The sequence below is a fragment of the Emydura macquarii genome, unplaced genomic scaffold (assembly GCF_026122565.2).
Source record: "Emydura macquarii macquarii isolate MOO-44397 ecotype Brisbane River unplaced genomic scaffold, CSIRO-AGI_Emac_v2 contig_1254, whole genome shotgun sequence".
Lineage (NCBI taxonomy): Eukaryota > Metazoa > Chordata > Testudines > Chelidae > Emydura > Emydura macquarii.
The window spans coordinates 3,482,038-3,504,575 of record NW_027131391.1 but is presented as its reverse complement, the minus strand read 5'-3'; the positions used below and the strand labels follow the sequence as shown (position 1 = coordinate 3,504,575).

Below are 22,538 nucleotides of genomic sequence, written 5' to 3'. Positions count from 1 at the left end.
TGTCTACATGAGCACTTATGCCAGCAAAACTTTTGTCACTCGGGTGTGAAAAAATACACCCCAGAGTGACGTAAGTTTTCTCTGCATAAGCACTTTTGTGTGGATAGCGCTGTGTCGTCGGAGACACTCTCCCGTCAGCATAACTGCTGCTGCTCATTTAGGTGGTTTTATTATGTACCGATACAGCTGTGCCACTTGTAAGTTTTAAGTGTAGACTAGCCCTAACTCTACGCAGAGTTAAGCTCTGGAACAGGCTTCCAAGGGAGGTTGTGGAGTCCCTGTGGTTGGAGGTTTTTAAGAACAGGCTGGACAAATCCCCATCAGAGCTGGGCCAGGGATCTGTGGACCTGCCTGAGTGCAGGATGATGAGCATGACTCTCGAGGTCCCTGCCAGCCCTATGTTTTCTGGGATTCAATTTTACAGCTGAGGAACTGAGGCAGGGAAAATAAGTGTCTTGCCCAGCACCACACAGGGAGGCTGTGGCAGAGCAGGGACTGGAGTCCCAGACCAGCACCTGTGCCCCTGGCCCATCTGTCCACTCCATTGTTTCCCACATGCAGTGTGCCCAGTCCTTAGTCTGCTCCAGCTGCTCCTAAGACCTCTCTAGTAGCTAGACCCTGGCCCCTGGGATTCAGTTGGGTGCTAACCCACATCTCACCAACATGCAGAAATCAATACAAGTCAAGCAGCAATAATCCCTCAGGCCCAGCAGAGAGGCTCCTTGTTAAGATCCTGAGATGCTGAACAGCATTCAGGATCATGCCTGGGAGATGGGGAGAATGGAGCCCCTTAACAGTCAGACAGGCCTCTTTCTCCTCTAGCGACTAAGAGCTGAAATCCCCTTGGTAAAGCACTTGGGGACCCTTTGAGATGAAAGGTGTTATGTAAACGTGAGCCATTACCATAGCTGGCTATTAGTAATTGACCTCCGTGCAGCCGCCCCCATTGTCTCGGCTATGGCCATCTTGGGTGCCATAGTTATATTGCTGCTGTTTATGGGGCTGACTGTGAGGAACACTGGGCTAAGCCCTTGCAGAAAGCGCTGTTTCAGTGGGGGGGCATCTAAATCATGGCTCCGTGTAACAACCTTACCTCCTTGTGACAGCTCGTGCTTCAAACAAGCGGAATAAATCTGCTGGTCCAGACAATACGCATCTAATTTAGGAGAGCACAGCAGATGGAGGAGCAGTGTGTGTCTAAGTAATGCGATGAGGGAAGGGAGATCTGGTTCTGACATCTCACGTTTCCTTTCTTCCTAGCTGTTGGGTTTTAGTGGTGTTGTCTTGCTTGTAACTGAAACCAACTTTTGAGCAAAAATCTGTCTCCAAGGCTCCTTTGGCCTCTCTTCTTCCTTTATAAACTCCAGTAGAGAAAAGGATTTCACCCCTAATGGGGAGTTTCATGGGGCATTTGGCTCCCTCCCAAGCCGCACTGCTGACCAACGAGGAGAAATTCTGCCTTAGGACAGGCCTGGGCTAGCATTATAAACAGCATGGTGTTTCCACATGAAATTCAGGAAAAACAGCCCCCCAGACCTTGGCCTCAGCCCACAAAATCTAGGTGTGCGCCCTCATGGGAACAGATGTGTTTCTGGTGTTCTCTCTGAAGCTGCAGTGGGGGTGTGAAAACAGCCTCAGTAAGTGCTTAGAGAGGCGAGGCGGATGAGGTAACGTCTTTTTATTGGACTAGCTGCTGTTGGTGGGAGAGACAAGCTTTTGAGCCACGCAGAGCTCTTCTTCAGGTCTCATCAGCAGGAGTTGGTCCAATACAAGGTATTACTTCACCCGCCTTGTCTCGCTAACATCCTGGGACCGACACAGCCACAGCGACACTGCGTCCAACATCAGTAAGTGCTTGGCAGGGACGGAGTTAATAGCAGATCTGCTGTGAGTGTTTGTTCTGACTGCTGGAGCAGCTGCATACCCCCACTGTAAAGGGAATGTGGCTGGGTTAAGCTGAAAACCTTCCCTTTCTGTGCGGGGTCATGGGTCCAGAATTGATCTTTACAGCTCTTGGGCTGAATCCTGCAGGCCTGATTGTGGTCAAGCTCCTGACAAAATCCACAGCTTCACATAGATCAATGGCTTGTTTGATTTCAGTGCAAGCTGAAGCTGCTTGGCACTCCATGGGGGTGCATTTCCTGGTATTTCAGGAGCTGCATGGAAAACAGTTTGCAGTATTTTCCCCCATCCACTCGCTGGAGCCATCCACTACTGCTTGCTTGTTTGTTGCTTTTATTTTTAAGCACAGTAGTCCTAATTAGTAGAGACCCAAGCAAACATGACTCACTCCGGGCTACAATGACAAAGGCAGGCAAGTGCCCACCTGTCCTCCACTGTGGTGAAAAGCCTCATGAGTAGCCCAAAATCCAATATCTCCTGTGCAAACAAGAGTTGGCAGGTCTTCAGCAACCATTGATCCAAAGCAAGGAAATAGCAGCTTTTAGCAGCAGCTATTAGACTTGAAGATGGTAATCAAATCCCGAACCATTTCCAGAGGTGCCCCCTGGAGTCCCAGAGAGGGACGTGTTTTCCATCCTAACGCTTGCTGCTTCCTTTCACCTGCCATTAGGAATGTAAACGGGTAACTGCTTCTCCAGCATGCCCTTAGTTACCTTGAAAACTCTCTGGGCTCAAGAGGGAAATGGATCTGGCTGGCAGGACGCCTGCTCTGTTTTGTATGTACTGAATTCTGTTGATTGCTTCACCAGAGGACGTTCCATGAAGTGAGGTGAGCCTGTTCTGTCTCTTGCATGGTCTCTGAGCTTGAGTGATTGGTGGTAATGAGCGAAAGCTAGAAGTCTAAGGAGCAGTGACTCCTGAATGCACCTGAAGACATGAGGAGCAGCAACTGTTGATGGGTCCCTCAAAGCTGTTGGCTGGCTCAGTCCCCTCAACTAAAAGAAGCAGTGATGTCTTGTGATGCTCTGGCACCTTCAGCTGGAAGGTCTCCATGCACTTTACAAAGATCAATGAACTAAGCCCCGCAGAACCTCTGGAAGGTGGGAAAGTATCGTTACGTTCCCGTCACCATTGTCCCGATGAGGAAAGTCACACACAGAGGGTTGGGCTTGACTGAGATCACCGCTAGTTCCTGGCAGAGCTAGGAAAGGGACTCTGAACTCCGAAGCTCATGCTTTAACCACACAACCATCCTCGCAGAATAAAGGCAAATGCAGAAGGAGACAGACTGAGATGCACACCCATGATGAGGACCAGCTGCTCAAGAGTGGGTAAAGGCAACTGCAGCCCTCTTGGTTCACTGCACTTCACTCGGGCAGCTCAATGGTGAGCTGCAGGGATCCCGTGTCTTATTTTTTGCTCTGTAACTAATTGCCTGTTGGTTTTCCCCATCTGTAAAATGGGGAAATGGTACTTCTCTGCCTCATGGGAGAGTTGTAAGCCTTAACGAGTGTAAGTGTTTAGAGCTCCTCAAGTGGCTGATGCTGTTGTTAATGTGCCGCTATTGCTTTTCTGTCTCTGAACATGCTAGATCTTAAAACTTCCTAGCAAAAAAAACCAAAAAACCCCTCAACAGCTGGTATTTATTCCCTTGGGAATCTGGGATTGGACAGATGCAAATATGGGGGTATGGGCTGCCCTCCCCCAGAAACCCTTGAGGGAAGCAGAAGTCTGAGGATACAGCCTGGCATGATGCCATCTGGTTTGGAGTGCAACCTCTGGCTGTGGAGCAGGTGGTGGGTACTGCTAACGCCCGTTGAAAATGGCTCACTGGTGCAGTGGGCAAAGATGATGATGTGTGGGCAGCATCTCGGGACCATGTGAACCAAGAGCCTGAGTCTAGGGTCTGCTTCCCAGTCCCACACCAGTTCCCTGTATATATACAGTGAGAGAAGAGTAACGACTATTCCCTGGACGTGGGGGGGCCTTGGAGTGCGGTGTGGAGCCGGAGGTCAGCAAGTTGTCCGGGGCCTGTCAGCTAAGGAGCAGGGGAGAAAGTGGCAGAGATTCCATGGAGACGTTGGTTAAGTCTGAGCCTGTCCCTCTGGAGCCTTAAGCTGGAGCTTAAGTCTGAGCCCGTCTGTGCGTGGGAGCCCCCTCATTAGGGGAGGTCCTGCCAGCACAGCAGGGTACAGCGGAGAGATGCCGGGAGGCAGTTCAGATGCACTGGGACTCCACAGGGACTTAGCCTGTCTGAGCCATCGGAGCTCTCAGCTTTCCAAGATCTTGCAGTCTAAGGTTGGGCTTGCACAGGAGAGGTCTCCCAACCGAAGAGATGCCTAGGTATGTCAGCATGTGGCATTGGCCGTAAAGTACTGAACCAATGCCTGTCCCATCCTGGTACTGGGGAGTGCTGTGCTGTTGGCGGTGCTGCCTTTTGGATAAGAGGTAAAATCTTGGCCACTAGTTGTCGCTAAGGATCACTGAATCTGTAAGCAGGAGATAGTGCAGCTTCAAATGTTTGTCCAAGACTGCAAGATACTGTAGTGGTTCTATACAGTGTTAACAGTGCTTCACCCCAGAAGTAGCTGCATTTTAGTGGTCTATCAAGTGATTCAGGGTATATACATGGTATATGAGTTTGTAAAGCTTTTTGGTTTCCATTACGACTCTCAAATGTCGGGGCTATTAAATTACTATCTATCTTTTTGCTCTGCTAGTCCTAGACACCACACATACAGTGCACTGAACCCTCCTCTGCCAGGTTTCTGAGGTGGGCATTCCTTCCTTAAGCTGTTTGCTGTGTTGTAGCTGGGATGGTTCCAGGCTGAGACACAAATTGGGCAAGGTAATATCACAGAGCTCTGTGGAACTCAAAAGCTTGTCTCGGTCCCCAACAGAAGTTGGTCCAATAAAATATATTCCCTCACCCATCTGGTCTCTCTCAGCCTCTTCTTCTGACTGATAGAGAACAATTTAAATGGAAATTGGATCTCTCGGGCCCTGAAGGCTTTGGACCAGGATCATCCATCCCTTTTTAGAAACGCTTTGTATTTTTCCACTGTGATTTCTGCCCTCTTTCCCCCATCCCCTGCCAGTCCCTCCACATTTTGAATGGAGTGATAATGAATATAGCTGCTTTGGGTTGAACATTAATTAACTGAAGCTCCCTCGACACTTGAGTGCACTAGCTTCAGTTCTGAGAGCAGGGCCTTGGAGAGCAGGCTGGCTAGCTTTCTCTTGGAGGCCAGCAGGGGGAGCACCCACCATTGTTTTATGGGCCTCAACAGCAGCTTAAGGGGATTTTTCTCTTTTCTGTATGAGATAATCGTCATGCTTTCGGCCTAAAATGTAAGTAAAGAGGGGGATGTTTCTGCATGTGTAGTTAAAAACAACGACCTCTCTGCATTGATCTTAAAAAGGTAAACTACGGCTTTAGACCAGATCATAAATGATCTGGGAAAAGAGGTAAACTATGAGGTGGCTAAGTTTGCAGATGATACTAAATTACTCAAGATAGTTAAGTCCAAAGCTGACTGCAAAGAGTTACAGAAGCATCTCAACTAAACTGGGTGACTGGGCAACAAAATGGCCGATGAAATTCAATGTTGATAAATGCAAAGTAATGCACAAGGGGGTGGGGGGAGGAATGCTCCCAACTATACTAACAAAATGACAGGATCTTAGCTGGTTCCACACAAGGAAGAGATCTTGGAGTCGTTGTGTATCATTCTCTGAAAACATTTGCTCAATGTGCAGTGGTAGTTCAGAAAAACCCCTAACAATCTTGGGAATCATTGAGAAAGGGATAGATAATAAGTCAGAAAATATAATGCTGCTATATAAATTCATGGCACACCCCACACCTCAAATACTGGGTACAATTCTGGTAACTGCATTTCTCAAAAAAAGTATGAGACTTGGAAAAAGTACAGAGAAGGGCAACAAAAATGATGAGGAGTCTAGAACAGCTTCCATGTGACGGGAGACTAAAAAGACCAGAACTATTCACCTTAGAAAATATATTAAAGGTAGTGGGGGTTGGGGGGTGATGGAGGTTTATAAAACCATGAAAGGTGTAAATAAATGGACCAGGAAAGTGATATTTACCCTTTCACATAACACAGGAACCGGGGGAGGGACGGGGATGTCAGCAGGCAGCAGGTTTAAGATAAACAGCAGGAAGAAGTACTTCACATAACGCAGAGTCAACCTGTAGAACTCATTGTTGGGATGTTATGAAGGCCAAAAGTATAACTGGGTTCAAAAATAATTAGATAAGTTTATGGAGGTTAGGTCCAGCAATGGCTATTAGCCAGTATATTCAGGGGCACAACCCCATGCTCTGGGTGTTTCTAAGCCTCTGACTGCCAGAAGCTGGGACTGAATGACGGGATGGATCACTGAGTAATTGCTCTGTTCTGTTCGTTCCCCCTGAAGCACTTGGTACTGGCCAGTGGGAGACTGGGCTAGATGGACCATTGGTCTGAGCAGTGATTTTTAAATGCCCTGTAGAGCTCCAGTGTGTTGACTCTGTGCTAATGCATGTGGTTCAAGAAATGGAATGGGCTATAACCAAAGGGAAATGACCCAGACCAGTTAGTGCCCAAGATGAATTAAGCGCTAAAAGCAATCAGTGGTGAAATTTTTTGGAGATTCTCAGCGTTAATGACTGGGGCTGTTTAGCCACAGATGAGTGGGGATTAATTGAACCTCTGCAGTTCTACAAACCTGACCTGCAAGGGCCAGCTGCCAGCCCTAGCCCGGCCACCAGTGCAGGCTTGGAGGGCAAGAGAACCCAGCTGGAGTGGTGGCAGGTTGCACAGCAGCTTCCTGCAGTGGCTGCCCGTGGAACAGGCTTGGCACGAGCAGGGGACATTTTTAATGTACATTTTAAAGTTAACATGAGTGACACGGGTGGGGTGTATTCCCTCCCCACCCTTTCCAAGGAAGACTAAACCATCCGTGATCAAAAGATAGCACCTACCAGCCCTTCTGTTTGCCTATACTGTGCACCCAAAAGGGAGAGTGTTTTGTCTTGTCTGCTCCACCCAAGTGAATCTGTTCCTGGTGTGACAATCCTGTAGCGCATTATAGACTGACGATCTCTATATAGAATTGTGAAAACAGCCTACCAAATTCCCTAGCAAGCATCTCTTCTTTATTAAATTCTGACTGTTTAGAAATCCTGTGGAAATGTCATCCTTCTCTATTACATTTTTAGAGTAATGTCTATAGGAACCTATTTAATTTGTATAAAAACCCTATTGGAGTCATTCCTATTACAACAGATCTATAAGATCCCTCTTTGTAACTACGTATGGCCACAGAACACACACTCTGTAACTGTCTGCCAGCCATATACATGCAGCCAAAGCATTCTCTTTCATGACTCTTGGCTTCAGAAATGCAGATTTCCACCCAGTGAACTAAACAAGAGCAGCTTCAGTAGGTCACCCAATAGACTAGGTAGCTCTTTATACACAAACGGGTGTGACTCTTCTCCAGTAGAGTACGCAGGAGCCACAACCTGTCAGAAAACAAAGGAGCCCTGTTACAGCACATTTTAAGCTAAATCTCCTCTTTTATCAATTGTCATAACCCTTCTAGGCCCCTCTGTGTTTCTCTGTCTTCCCAGAGAAGGCCCCTCTGTTCACAACCCTCCCAATGTACTGTCATGTAATCTACTAAGGCAATTCATTTTTAATATGGGTAGTGCCTGCATGCTTCAGTTGGGAATCCAGGACCCCATTGTGCTAGATGCTGTCTACACGTGTAACTGAGGCGCTCCCTTCCCCAAAGAGCTTACAGCAGCAGTTCTCAGGCTGTGGGGTGGGACCCCAAAGTGAGTCATGGGGTCACCAGGGCAAGCATTAGACTTGCTGGAGGCCTGAGCTCCATTGCCCTGGGCCTGAAGACAAAGCCTGATGGCTTCACCCTGGGGCGGGGGGCTCTGGCTCCAGCCCCCCCCCCCCCAACCCCCCCCCTCGGGTCGTATAGTAATTTTTGTTGTCAGATGGGGCTCACGGGGCAATGACGTTTGAGAACCGCTGATTTTACAGTCTGGGCTTTATTCTTTCTGACGCATCATTTAAGAGGCTAAAAGTGGGGCCTGTTATCGCTGAGCCCCACAGTTCCTGATTAGACACCTCCCCACACTTTGCCACATCGCTGCCATTCTTAACCGATGATCCTTCAGCAAGTTTTCCCTCTGTGACCTCTCCCTTACCCAAGCTAAACTGAACTGCCTTTTTCAAGCAGTTGTAAGCCACTGGTTCAAAGTGTCAAGTGTTGCTGTAGTGCCTGATCCACAAGAGCCTACTACTACTGCAGCCAGTTAACGGGGATTCCTTTAGCTCCGGCGATAGAGGAGCATTAAAGGTTCCAATCCCAATCCCAGCCACCAACCAATACCACCTCCCTTTCGCATAATGCTTACATCAGCAACTCTCAAAGTGCTTTATGAAGGAGATTAGTATTATCTGCATTTTATAGATTAGGAAATTGAGGCACAGAGGGGAATGACTTCTCCAAGGTCAGAGGTAGGGCTAGAACCCAGATCCCTAGAGTCCAGTGTTCTGTTCTCTGGCCACACTTCCTCCCAATGATAAAAGGGTCATTGCACAAGGTTTTGTGAGGTGCTTTATCAGATCGTTAAAGTCCAGATCTATCATATCTATAGCACTCCCTTTATCTCCTAACTTTTTTCTTCTCCAAAAAAGAGTCATCTGGTTTCTCTGTGATTTTGTTCTTTATAAATGCATACTGCTTATTGTTCCTGGTTCCATTATCCTCTAGTTGCTTACATAAATGTTTTGTGCAAGATTTCAAGGTACGATATAGATAGTCTCACTCATCCAAGGTCAGCTGCTTTTAACTTTGAAGCAAAGTATGTGGTACCAGGAGCAATTTTTCTAAAGACTCTTTTTCCTTTGTATTCAGTACAAAGAGGCGCACAATGCAGCAAGTCCTACTATGCACTTACATTGCGTCAAAGAGCAACCCCCAACTCGCACAATTGCACATAGCCTTGCTATAGATAAGGAGAATATGTATGGAAAGGGATGCTTTCTAAACCTGCTTCTGGTCTATGACCACATAGTGGTCAAAGCCCCAGGGGAGCTGCATCTTCCGTAGATTCAAACTAAGTTAAGTAGGTCATGGAATGAATCGCACTCGTGACTTTCTCTGATGTCTGGCCATTTCCCAAACCTGGTATTCAGAGACTTTGGGCTCTTTTACAGGACAGCCAGACAGTGCAGAGCAAGTGAATTTTAGGACACCTAACCATAGACAACAAACATAGGAGGATGACTCGATAGCCTGGTCTACACTGACCTCTTCCATTTATATCTCCTGCTGCTGCCCTGCTACTGGTGCCACTCCACTGTTGGTTGCAATAGGGCAAGTGCCGACAACTGCAAGCAGCCATTGATATTTTTACCACCCTGATGTCTAGACCCATTAGTCAATAGGGACTAGTAAAATCAAGCTGAAGATGACGTGGGGGCCCAGTAATCCATTTGTAAACTGGGAAGAGTCCTTGTCCCTGCCAGCCCCTCAGCTGGTAAAAGCTGATGTGGTTTCACTGACTTTTAATGGTGCGTTGGTGTTTGTTCACACTGACTGGAGAGCTCTCCTTGTAACCACGTGTAGTGTGAACCTGCTGCTCTGCAACAAACTCAGGCCCAACACCACTGCCCATGTGCCACGTGTTAGGAAACCCTTCTTTAAAACAAGAGGTTAAGGGTCTTCTGCAGCCGGGGGTTGACCACTGCTGTCAGCCGGCAGGGAGTGAGTGGCGGTAGCTCTTCCCCAGGGAGTGCACAGCATATCCATTGTGCCGTTTAAAATGACCCTGTCCTGGTGGTTTTTCAGTACTAGTTTGCAGGTGAAGGAGACCTGCTGGGGCATGGCTCTGGGCCCTCTTGCTTTCCGGGTTGATCCTACAATCTGAGCCCTTCTTTTAGTCACCCTCTCCACTGAGAGCTCCACTGTCATGCCTGCTCTTTGCCTCAACCAGAGGGGGTCATTTCACTGTTTCACACCATTGTGGCTCTAAAGCTTTCCGTTAATGTAGACCTGCAGCAGCTGGGCAGCAGAGGAGATGCACTCACCAAAGGCAAGAGAGAGTTCCCTGCCCTGAAGAGCTTACAATCTATGTGCGCGCAGTGTGTGACTAAAGGGCAGCACAGGGAGGGGGGCTGGTCTTGCCAGCAGGTTTCATGGGTTTCCAGAAGTTGTTTGAGTAGCTGGCAGGGGAGAGGGTTGGTGGCGCACAGCTTGGAGGCTGCTTCTGGTCCTAGCATAGGTGGTGGTGCAGAGACAGGGATGGGAGCACGAGCCAGGGAGGGAGGAGAGTGGCTTGGTTGGAAGCGCTGGAGGAAGGGCAGCAAAGACAGGCAGGAGCAGGGCTGTGCCCATGACATGAGAGGTCTGGAGGATATGTAGAAGCAGGGGTGACGGATTCAAAAGGAGAGTTACCATGACCAGAGGGGGCTGAGTGGCCCCTAGGCATTGTGGGCAGACTGAAGCTGGGGAGGGGGGCAGGTGCAATAATCCAAAATGAGGAATTTGCAGCAGTCTTGATCCATGATATACAGAATCTCCTCCACTTCGGTGCTCCCCAGGGATCAACAGGGCCCCACACATTCTCCAGGAGAAAAAGAAAAGTTGCCCACAACTAGCTCCCCTGTAAAGGGTTTAGGGCAGGGATAGCTCCCTCCCGGCTGCTACCTGACACAGCCTCTCCCAGGGCAATCCTATACCCCCACCAGCAGCGAGCAGCAGAGTTGCTACCCCGGCTGTGGTGCTGAGTGAGCCCCTGCTCCGCTGCTAAGAGGCAGAGCAGGCTGTGCAGTCTCACCCGCTGGACTCCATCTTGGAGCAGTTCTCCCACTTCACTAGCCCCGCTCCCTGCCGGAGCGAGCCGCCGTTCCCTGGGCGCTCCCGGGGGCGGTGGGGGAGGCAGCTGCAGCGGCCGGTGATGGGGTGACTTGCACGCTGGGCTGGCGGGGAGCAGCTGGAAAGACGCTGGGCTGGGCGCTGGGAGGCAGCAGATGGCGAGGGCTTCTCCCGCCGGGTGCTGGGCCCTGCTGGGATAAGCCCTGCGGCGCCGGGGGGGGGGGGGGGGGGGGGAGTTGAAGCCCCTGGAGCCCGGGGGTGCAGCGTGGGGAAGGGGCGAACTCTGCCCCCTCCTCCCCCCGGGGCACGCTCCGAGTTCGCCCTAGCTCGCCCCGCGTCCATGGGGCTGACAAACGCCGGGGGGGCACTGGCCTAGCGAGCGCCCCCCCGGCCCTGTTGGGGGGGGGGGGGGGTGCTTCGCTCGCCTGGGATCGCTCCTGGGTCGCCAGCGGAGCCGGCCCCGGCACACGTCCCTCGCCGGGACCTGCCGCCTTTTGTTCGGCAGACGCCGGCAGGAGCCCGAGGGGCGGGGGGGTGACGACCAGCCCCTTCCCACGTCACGGCGGGAGCGAGACAAAACCGGAGCCAAGCCCAGGCGCGCAGCAGACGCTCGGATCGGCCGCGCCGCTGGGTCCACGCCGCCCGGAGGCCGGGAGCACGGGGCTGGGCCGGGGGGGCAGGGCCGGGCCGGGCCGGGGGGCGGGCTCTGCTTTGCCGGGGGGGAGGCCGGCGCGCCGAGCGGCTGAGCCCCTTCCCTGGCGGCGGGGCGTTCAGCACCGCGGAGAGCTCCCCGGGGCGGGGCGGGCCGAGCCGAGCCCCGGGCATGGCCAGCGTGCAGCAGGGCGAGAAGCAGCTCTTCGAGAAGTTCTGGAGAGGCACCTTCAAAGCCGTGGCCACGCCGAGACCCGAGAGCGTCATCGTAGCCAGCATCACCGCCCGCAAGCCGCTGCCGAGGTGAGGCTCCGGGCAGCCGCCGGGCGCTCCTCGGGCGGGCCGGCGGGGAGAGGCTCCGCCGCGCTGGGGCGTGGGTTGAGCGGGGGGATCGGGAGGGCGGCTGGGCCGGGGGTCACCTCCCGGGGGAACTTTCCCTCCCGCTGCCTTGGCAGCCGGCAGGGCTCGCAGGTGGCGGTGGAGGGCGAGCAGCTGGGGAGCGCCGCACGCTCGGGTCTCCTAGCTGGCATCAACTCTCTGAGCCGGGCCGGTGAGTTTCCATGCACGGCTGCTACTGGTCGAGCCTCTCCGGCTGCTGCCCTGCGCCGGAGGGTTTGATGCCACGGGGTCGCTGCTGAGGTCTGAGTCTGGGTCACCGCCCGCCCGAGAGGAGTTGGCCAGGCTGGCGATCGGGTGTGCAGGGCAGGGCAGGGCAGGGTCAGACTCAGGCCGCCTCCCTTGGCGGCGGTGGCAGGGTCTGAGTGAAAGGGATGGGGAGAAATAAGACCAAGAGCCCGGACTGGAGGAAGAAAGGCGGGTGGGGAGGATTTAGAAGGTGCTTCGAGCTGACACTGTCGAAGTTTGATCGTTTCAAACTTAACCCTGAGCAAAGCGATTCCAGTAACGCGCCCTGCGATTTCATCACGGCCCCGGCGAGTCCTTACGGACACAGCTCAGGTCAGCTCCTGCTCCTGCTCCGAGCTCCTAAGATCGCCAGGGACCATCGGTGTTTAACGAGGATATTGCACGGGGAGACCGCGCTGGCCGCGTGCTGCAAGAAAACCTTCGAGCCGCGAGCTCTTGGCGGGCTGGGGATGCTTCCTAGTCCCGCCGAGTGCATGCAAACAAGCACACTTGTGCACACACGGCGAGCGCGTCACAATATTCCTGCCAATATGTATTCCTGTGGGTATTAGAGCCGCCTGCACCCTGTGCTTTTGGGAGTCGTCCAATCATTGAGCTTTGATAACACCATGTGACTTAGCTGACCCGTAACCCAGTACGAACAGCGAATACTCGAAGCAGTGGTCCTGGTGAATGCTGGAGTATGTTTGCATGGATCATTTGTTGGGGGGGGGGGGGGAGAAAAAAAACCTCCAAGTTCTGAAAATCCAAGCCTGTTCCCTGATAACACAATGTATAGGGACACTTCAGTATATTTTAAACTCAAAATTGGAGTTAAGTGAACTGCTTTGCAGGGAGTGGTGTCTAGGGTTAGTTTCCTGTTTGCATGTTGTCAGTAATTCAGTGGTTTGCGGCAGGTTTTGTTTTCAGGATGACTAGTAACAAGAACAGGCAGATGCATGCACTTCCCGGAAATATCTGCGAAGGTGGCATTGTCAAGCCTTGCTCCAGCCTATAGCTGGGACTTAAGGGGGCAGGTTGTGCTGCCTGCAATGCTTCAGGACGTTACTATCTGCCTTGGATTCCTTAGAGGACATCTGAGAAAGTGTTGCTCTGGGTAATGAAATCTGATTATGTTGTGTTTTATTTAGTAATTATAGAACGTACTGGCCTACAGATGTCTAACAGCCTGCAGAGAGACCAATATTTTACTTGACTTCTGTGTCTTTCCTCTATTGTTTGGGAGGGTTGAGGTGCATATGAAGGTTGAAACCGGGAGATGATGGCTGTTTATCTATTCTAGTCTTCTGCGCTTGTGAACTGATATTGTCTTTAAACAAATAATTATGTAGGTGTCTATCTGTAATTCCTCTGAGGATTTCTCATAAAAATCAATCACAATAAAAATGCAGGAGCAGCAGGATAAAAGGACTGAATAAAATAGCATTGAGCCATGAAAAGTGAAAATATTTCTTTGCTTTGAACTAGGAGTATAGTATAGTGTCTTAAGGTCAGGGTTTCTCATTTTCTTCGGCTGCTGCCATTAATTTCATCCTTTGATGACTGAGAAATATTGTGAGTTGCTTGCAGTTCTCAACAGAAGAAAATTATTGGATTGTATATTATCCTGGAAATTTACAGCACAGAGTTTACACCAGAATCTTTCCCTGTATTGTTGTGCCAACAGCTGTGCAGTCTGTCCTATAAGTGTTTTTAAAACTTTCAGCCTAGATAAGACTTTCCTTTTTTAATCTCATCCTACCTTTACAGTCTAGAAGTCAGGTCCTCATTTGATATGAATCATTGCGGCTCCATTGATGTTAGAGATGTGTTGGTTTACATCTGCTAAAGACTTGGCCCTAGATATTTTAAAAGGAGTTTAATATTCTTGCTATTTAAAATCTTTTTGGTACTCTGAGAAGCCAGTCGTCTGTTCAGAAGCACAAATAATTGTGCTTCTGAACCAGCTATGGCAACATCACTCTGGAACCAGCACACCTTTAGAACCTGTGGAACGTCCTCTTAGCACCTACAGAATTCTCACTGGTCCCACACCACTGGTTGTATTCTAACTCTGGAACCTGGAACCCATCAATAATGTTGCTCTAGAATCTATAACTTATCCCTTTCTAGAATGGGTGCCTACTTAACACATCTGTCACTGAACCTGTTACCAAGTCAGTAACGTGCAGATGAATGTTCTTTCTTATAAACTAAGGAGAGGACCTAGGAAGATTCCAATTTGGGTTTAGATCTGCTTCTTTCATTCATAGCAACTAACTGGCTCACTGTGACTAGGTGGATTCAGATGAAATGGTAGTCTAAATATAGACCTTTTCATGTGGTAAGTGGCAATGCAGCATTATTGCAGCTGGGCGCCTATAAAAAGCTGTGTCTTTTTCATTGCATTCACAAAGAATCTGTTACTTTATATCTTCCAAATAGAACCCATGCAGAAGACGATGGGGCCTGATTCCCCGCTGCCCTGTGCCTTTTGTAGCCATACACACCTATACCAAGCGGGGGCGAGCGGCTACCCAGTCAGAAGGGTAGCGTTTTGCACAGGTGCAGATGATGATGAGGGCTGCAGAGAATCAGATCCAGATTCCAGCCTTGTGTGCCAGCTGCTGCCCTGTTTCCAGAATTTATGCTGAAAGCCAAAGCTAGTGATGGGATTTGCATGCCTGGCCTTGCGCACTACTGGCTGCTACGACAGGTGCCTTCGGGCACATTAAAAGGGCACAGAGATGCACCCAGCAGTCAGTCCCCCGAAGGAATTCTAGTGCCGACAGCCAGCATTCTTCCTGCAGGTTCCTGGGCAGCGCACACCAGCACCCTTGTGCTTTCCCCTCTTCATTCTCCTTTCAGCGCCTGCCATGTGGGGGTGGGGGAGAGACATTACCATTACCCTCCCCCCACCTCCTTTCAGGCAAATAGCCCTGAAAGGAGGGTGCAAGGGATTCTGGAAAGCCCATGTGCAGGAAGTGGAACCCTTTCCACCCTGACCCTTCCCCTCCCACCAGGGCTCCCAGGATACCTAGGATCTATTAGGGTTTGAACAATGCTGGGTAGTCCTGTGTGGGAGGGGGGCTGCCAGCTGCACAGTTCAGTTACTGATTAGTTGCCATGAGGACTGCACCCCCTACTCACAAATGAGTTTGCTCTCCAGGACACCTCTCGGTTTCTGGGGCACAGCAGATAAACCCAAAAGCTTTGCATGGATTCTACCTATTCAACAATGCTGACAGGCAAAAAAATCTGTCAATCTAATAACATAGTAATAGATTTTCAATGTACGCTAGGCCTGATTTCTGGCAGTTCCCATTGTCTTCAAGTGGCGTTCGGGGAGCTCAGCACCTCTCGAAAATCAGGCCTGATCAGTCCAGAAAGGTTTATTTCAAGTGTTTATTCCTCGTTCAGATGCTTGCACACTGATGTAAGGAGGCCCCAGGGGTTTATTCCAGCTATCGGATGCTGACAAAACAAGCATTCATATACCTATTTCCTTCCTCAATTTCAAACCCATAGCTACCATCTTGTAATCCATCAGTTAATTACAAAGGCTCACACTGGTAAAACGCATCCAGTGGCTTTCTGGTCCTTGCGTTGAAGGCCCTGACCTTCTAGCCTCTCTGTCACTTGTAAGGAAAGAAAAATAAGTTTAGAAGCATCAGGCAGAATCTCTAAAAAGTGAGTCACAGCTCTTCCGTAGATGGAACATGAGAGTGGCTTTCTACCCATTTGGTTGAATCAAAGATTTTGACTTGATACCAAATATCTGTTAGTAATTCAGAGCAATGTTTGTGCTGCACATATTCAGCAGGGCACGTCTGACAGCCCGTAGGCCATCACAAGGGCTCTAATGGATGGCCCTGCTCTTGGAAAGAAGGTGCATTTTGTGCTGGGAAGGAACTGATGCAGTTCTGTCAGAACGGCTTTCTTCTTTTTCCCCTTAAAAATTAATTTAAGACTGTTGCAATTTTCTTCTTGATTTTTGGACAGGTTCATGTTATCACTAAGGAGACCATAATGGTGGGCACTTCTAGAATGCTTTGCATCCAAATATCTGAAAATGTTAAGTGATGAATCCTTGAAGCATATTAGCCCCCATTTTCCAGAAGGGGAAATTGAGGCAGACAGCTGCAATGCCTTGTCCTAGGTGTCAGAGCACATCAGTGACAGCTGGAATTAGAAACCAAAATTAACCTTGCAGCACCTCTGAGTGGGATTATTTTTTTTAATGGCCCCCAATTTACAGGTGGGGAAACTGAGGCTCCAAGGTAAAGTGACTCTTCCAAGGTCACACAATGAGTCAGTGGCAGAGACAGGGAAGCGCACTCGGTTCTCCTAATCCCCAGCCCTTTGCTTCAGGCACTAGATGGTGCTTCCTCTCTGGTGTCAGAATTGTCAGAAATAATCAGAGCACCATGTAATACTACATGTCGAGGCACCATTTCAGGACCAGAAGGTAATTGCTTCTGCCCAAGCTTTACACATTGCTATTCATGGCCGCATGTACCACTTGAAATTTTTAATCAAATTAGCGTGCAGGCTGATCGCTTGACTTCCTCTGCCCCACCTCCCCAGCATGTTGTAGGCTGGGGGGCCCCTGACCCACGAGTGCAAAGAACACTGTTACCACTTGAAGGGAGTAATTAGTGTTGCCTTTTTACTTCACCACCATAATGGGATATTAGCAGGGACAGAAAATCAACAGTCCCTTCTGTCACACACAGACCAAAGCTAATGGCAATCCAGTTTGAGCTTTGGCTAAATATGGACCATGCTGGGGAGTTAGAGGGAGGCGCTGGGACAAGACTACTTTCTGATGCTAACACTATGGGGCAGGAAGGAGGCCTGATCTTGCAAGATGTCAGGCACCCCCAGTTCCCACCACAATCAAGGGGCTGAGGGCACATGGCAACTCCTAGGATTGGACCCTAGAACACTTGTGTGTTTATATCTGTGGGGCTAGATCTTCATCTGGTGGAAATCAGCATATATTATTGAAGTCAAAGGAGCTATGCCAGTTTACAACGTCTGACATCGCTCCTGATGCTGTGAAATATGAGCTACTGGAATTCAACAGTCTGTAGCAATATTTCTCCTGGTGCAGATTCTGCTCACAGCCACACCAGTGTGAATCCATTGGCCTTGATTTGCAGCTGTTTCCTCCAGCTTTGCTGATTTCAGTGGATTCACCTCCCTGTAAAGTTCTATTGGTCTAAAACACAATTGCAGGGATGTCATCCCATTGGCTTCCAGAATTGCTCTCGCTTTACTCCAGTTTAACCGATCACAGAATTTGGCCCACGTTTTCTAATGGGTAACAAACTCTCCCAGAAAACAAAACAGTTCAAGCTAAGTGCAGTGACAATTTGATTTGTGAGCAGGGTGTTGTGCTTTCTAATATTAGGGCTGTTTGCACTTCACCAAATCTGCATTTCTCTCAGCCCTTCAGCTTCAGGGAAGCTCTGGGGAGGGAGAGCGCCTCCCCCCAAGTCAGGATGTTAGCCGGTCTGCTGCTACTCTGAACTGCCTCCCCAGACTGTCCTGTTTTTGCCGCCTGTGATGTATATCTACATTAATGCAGACTTTCAACTGGCGGTGTCAGAGGACCAGCTGCAGGAGCATGTTTTGTTATGGACAAGCGTGAAATTTACAATCTCTCTGATTGTGATCAATCAGATTAGGAAATTGAAAAAGACACTGCTTAGACTTCCAAATAAGAACAGCAAATCTAGTTTCCACAGAAAGCATTCAGAGTATCTTCTGTCTTCATGCATGAGAGAGACCACAATTTTTTTTCCCCTCTTAAGCACTGGGCTATATTACTTGCACATAGCTACCAGAGCTGTGTATAAACACTACACTCTCTCTCGAATTTCACTGAAAGATCCTTGCTTTTTAAATATGTCACAATTGAAGATGAAATAAAACGCAGAATTAAGATGTCAGAGAAACAAAGCGAGCCCAAGTAACAGGAACAATACCAGGCTCCCAAAATGGTGATTAAGTAATTCATATTGATAAGGGACTATTCAAAACAAATATTCAGATACCGTGGACTAAAAACGTTTCCTGGTTGCTTGATTTGCCAAAGCTTTATTTCCAGCTTGATGGCTATGCAGAGAAACTCAGGATGTGATAATTTTCAGGCTTCATTAGAAGTTAGCAAATGCAAGTGTTCTTTCATTTTACAAAACAATCAACACTCCAGTGGGAGGGAGGGAACCATCTGTGCTTAGGTGTAGAAGGCTTTTAATGTAATAGCAAAAGTGGAGTTCATCAGACCACTTTTCATGCTTTGCACACTTTCTTACAAGCAAGTTCTGCTGCTAACTCCATGGAACAGGGTCTCTGAACCGGTACTCTGCTTAGAAGCATTCTTGCTGAGAGGTTTCAAGGCCCCCATATAAAAGCCAAATCCTGCTCCCTTTGTCTTCCCACAGCATATGTTGCAGAAGAGCAATACCCTGCACAGGCAATGTGATACTCCCTGTGGTCTGTCCATCTGCACTGAAACACTCTGTACAGGTGTTAGGTTTGTATTGTTCCCAGTAACAAATTTCAGCTACTCCATCCAAAAAAAAACACCCTCTGCTTCTCTAGCTGGGGCTCTGGTTCTGTTCCTGCGGGTGATGCATTTTGCCCTCACTCTCACCCAGGAAGGATGGTCTTGTGGTTAAAGTGCTGGACTAGGACACAGGAGACCATGACTCAGTTCCTTGCTCTGTCCCAGACTCTCTGTGACCTTGGGCCAGGGTCACCTTAATCTCTCTCTGCCTCAGTTTCCCACCTGTGAAATGGAGAAAACATACCTTCCCCCACCCTTTGTCTTATCTATTGAGATGGTAAACTCTTCAGGGCAGGGGCTGTCTCTCACTGTCAGTACAACACACAGCTCCAGCGTGGCTCCGTCTCAGTTGGGGCCACAAAGTGCTACCGTGATCGAAATAATGAAGTTATGTTCATGAGTTCCAAATGTTTCCTGTGTTTTTGATAAAACGCACATTGGATTAGCCCCATGGCCACACTGAAGGGAGCATCTTTCAGCCTTATCTAGGAGAGACGGCAGCAACTGGGCCATGAGCAGAGAGGAGAGTATCAGAGACCAGCTAGCCAAATTAAAAATGAAGTTGAGCTGTCTGGATTTCTGTTTAGTCACACGCTTGACAGCTGCTCATCTGTACGTTTTACAGAACTTAAACCCATCTTTGGTTTCTTAGGCTTTTTCCGTGGTAGATACAACTGTGTCCTCTCTAGCATAGAGCTTATCAGAAACTCTTGTCTAACTGCTGAATTAATTGGGAGAAATCCTGTTCTCCCAGCCAGTGTCACACCAATGGAACGGAGCAAAGGATGTGGCCTATAATGTTGCTGCTCTGTGCTGTTCCTCCACCTTGCATGGCTAGAGCAACCTGAGAGTGCCTCCCACGTAAACCAGGTTATAACAGCCACAAAAGGCAAAAAATCTAGCCCCCAGTCAGCGTGGCGAAGGCGGGGCCTGACTAGAGTCCGTGCTCCACACACGTCCGGTGCAATGAAATACGCCGCTTCAACTGAGCCAAAGCGTTTCGAGGCGCTGTAATGGCTTCTGCAAGAGCTTCGTCAAGAGCCGGAGAGCTAGCCAGCCATGGCTGGAAACATGGGAGCACGTCTACACCGCCTGCAGCAGTGAACCTCCCGGCCCAGGTCCACAGATTTGGCCTTGCTGGACTCGGAGTAAAAACAGCTGCATAGACAACTCATTGAAATTGCAGCTCAGGCTCTGAGCACACCCCAGGCTTCAGAGTGCGAGCCGCAACTCGAGTGCTGTCTGAGCCTCTATTTTTAGAGTGCTATAACAAGCCCAGATCGGTCAGCCTGGCCTGGGAGACTTGCTGTTGGGCACTGTGTAGATATACCCTGGAAGACCCAGGGTCAAGTTCCTGTTTTGTCATCCCAGTTGATTGAGTCAGGCAAACTCTTCTGAGCCAGGCGGAGCAGGGACTTGGCTTGGGGACCCCATATGCCAGGCCTGTGCCCTAGCCACCAGGTTATAATCGCTGTCTGTCTGTCTCACACATAGAATTAAAACAAATGTCAAGCCCTTGAGAGTTGCCATGATAGGGAATTTGTCATTCAGTCCTGACCCATGCCCTCTCCGTAACTGTGCCCCTTTTGCCTCCACTCTGGCAGCAAGGAAAGTATGTGGTATAAGAGCCCCTATATTGGCCATGAGGGTGGCATGATGCCAAGTTTGTCCTGCACCGGGCACAGCTTTGCTGGGCCCCAAGATCAAGCCCTTTGAGTCTGGAATCCACTCAAGCTATAGGGGTTTTGGAGCATTTTCTCTAGTAAAACCCATGTGCCATCCTGGAGCAGAAGACATTAACCCCATCTCACATCCCCCCTCACTGCCCCTGCACTTCTGGTACCTGCTGTGGGCTGAGTTTAGAGACCTATGTGGAGTTAAATGGAATAGCCTGACCATCTGTGGGGGTCACTTGCACTTCAGTTGTTAAGCAGCCTGGAGCCAGCCCTGCTGGGAGTGGTTCTAGGATGTGGGGAGAAGTGCTTTCCTAAGTAATTGGATTATTGATCCCTTTGTAGCATTAAGGAACAAATAAGACAATCAGGAAAAGGGACTTTTCCAATTAACCTCTCCTGAAACCTGCAGAGCTATGTGGTGCTGAGACTTGCATTACAAGGGAACTCCAAGCGAAGCTCAAACGTGGGCCTGCTTCGGAAATCTTGGCATACATCAACGCTGCAGTCAGAGGTGACTGCAGCACGTGTAGACGTATCTTGAGCTAGCTTTGATCTTGCTGGCTCAGGTGACCGCAGTAGTGGAGCGGTGGTAGCACTGACTGAACAACCTCACCTAGTATCCTGGGGATGTTCTCCAGTAGCCAGGCTGTGCCGCTATTGGTAAGTGTGTTAGCTAGATCAGAGCTAGCTGGTACGTGTACACCTCTGACAGCCGTGGAGACATACCCTTAGAGGACCGCCTCCCCCCCCCCCCCCAAGGTCAGGTGGGTCTGAGGTTTACCAGCCTTTGTGGTACGCTGACTGTTAAAATGCAAGGCAATGTGCTACCTCATTCATCTGCCCCAGATCCCCCCTGCTGCTGTGAAGGGAACTCTATTCCCAGACGAGGTTAGGAACCACTGGATTGTAACTGTGGTCCCCGTGATTTGCTCAATAGATGGGATAAGTGGGATGGAAAAGCTCCTCGCTTAAACTGCAAACCCACTGGGATGTCCTCGGCTCAGAAAGGGCCTTGAGCATCGCTCCTTTTCCTTGGTCTCTCCCCCTCTGGCCCCCCATCAGCAGACTGCAAATCCAGGAATAAAGCTGGGGGAGAGAAATTCTCTCATGAGAAAATAAATACTAAACAGGGCAACCTCAGCTGCGCTGCAGAGGCGGCCCCATGGCTAGGGAAGGCGGGGCTGAAGGAATGCCCAGCCTATGAGACCAGGAGAGGGACACAAACTCAGTGCTGGTACTTGGGAGTTTTCCCTAGAGCCTCCCACTCCTGAGGAGGAAGAAGGTGCCCAGCATGCCCACCCTTGTGGAGGAAGAGAGGGGTTCCACTCTCTGCTCCATGAGGACCTATCCATGGTCCTGTGACTGGGCTCCAGCTGAAATGTTCCTGGTCTTTCCCTTTCTGGCTACACTGCTCCGGGGACACCCTCTCCCCTCCAGAATTCCTGCACCAAGAGGAGATTTCCTTGGTGTGAAGGGAGATCCTCAGCCCCAAATGGGAATCCCTGGACCTGCAGAAGGCTCTCCTTGTGATCCAGGGATGAGCTGTTCGGTACGGAGTTGCTTTGTGGCGGAACGACGACTCGCTCAGATAGGAGAGGTTTCTGGACACTGCTTTACTGTTTTTACTGCTCTTGTCGGTATAAGTCTTTGGGAGAAACAGCCTTTTCACCTGTGCACGTTTCTTTGGGCAAGGTGAATAAAGCCTAAAGTCTAAATAATTATTGCCCAATACCGAACTCCGGGGCAGAAGGGGTTAAGTCTCTGCAACAGGAGCCACCACTGCCAGGTCAGTGACTCTGCTAAGAGAAACAACTCAAGTCACTAAGCGCTGTGTCACACAGCAGGTCAGACTAGATGATAGAATGGTGCCTTCTGGCCTTACAAGTCTATGAACTCACTAGTCCCCAGGTTTTTGCCAGGAGACACTTCCCTGGAATTCCTTGGATTCCAGGAGGATGACTCATCCCTTGGAACAAAGGGTGCGCACGTGGCTTGGACCACTTCACAGGTCTCCGTTCCTGAATCTTCATTTCCTGCTATCTGAACCCATTTTTCTATCCCCAGGAATGATTCAGTTTAAACACAAAAGCCAACCAGGGTGAGGAAATATTCCGCTGAGAGTTGTATGTGGAAGGGGCTAGATTGCCTCATCCGGTATGGAAGGGGGTGTCACTGATTCCATGGACAGTCTGCAGAGTTTACAC

General features: G+C 49.7%; 1 protein-coding gene across 1 annotated transcript in view; it reads left to right on the top strand.

Moving 5' to 3' along the window:
• The first annotated feature begins 11,569 nt into the window (after positions 1–11,569).
• The window catches only part of SRRM4 (serine/arginine repetitive matrix 4), a 123,536-nt gene continuing 112,567 nt past the window's right edge, over positions 11,570–22,538 (top strand). The window contains exon 1 of the mRNA XM_067550290.1: positions 11,570–11,760. Coding sequence (XP_067406391.1) covers positions 11,630–11,760 — 131 coding nt within the window. The 5' untranslated portion in view covers positions 11,570–11,629. The remainder of the gene's footprint in view (positions 11,761–22,538) is intronic.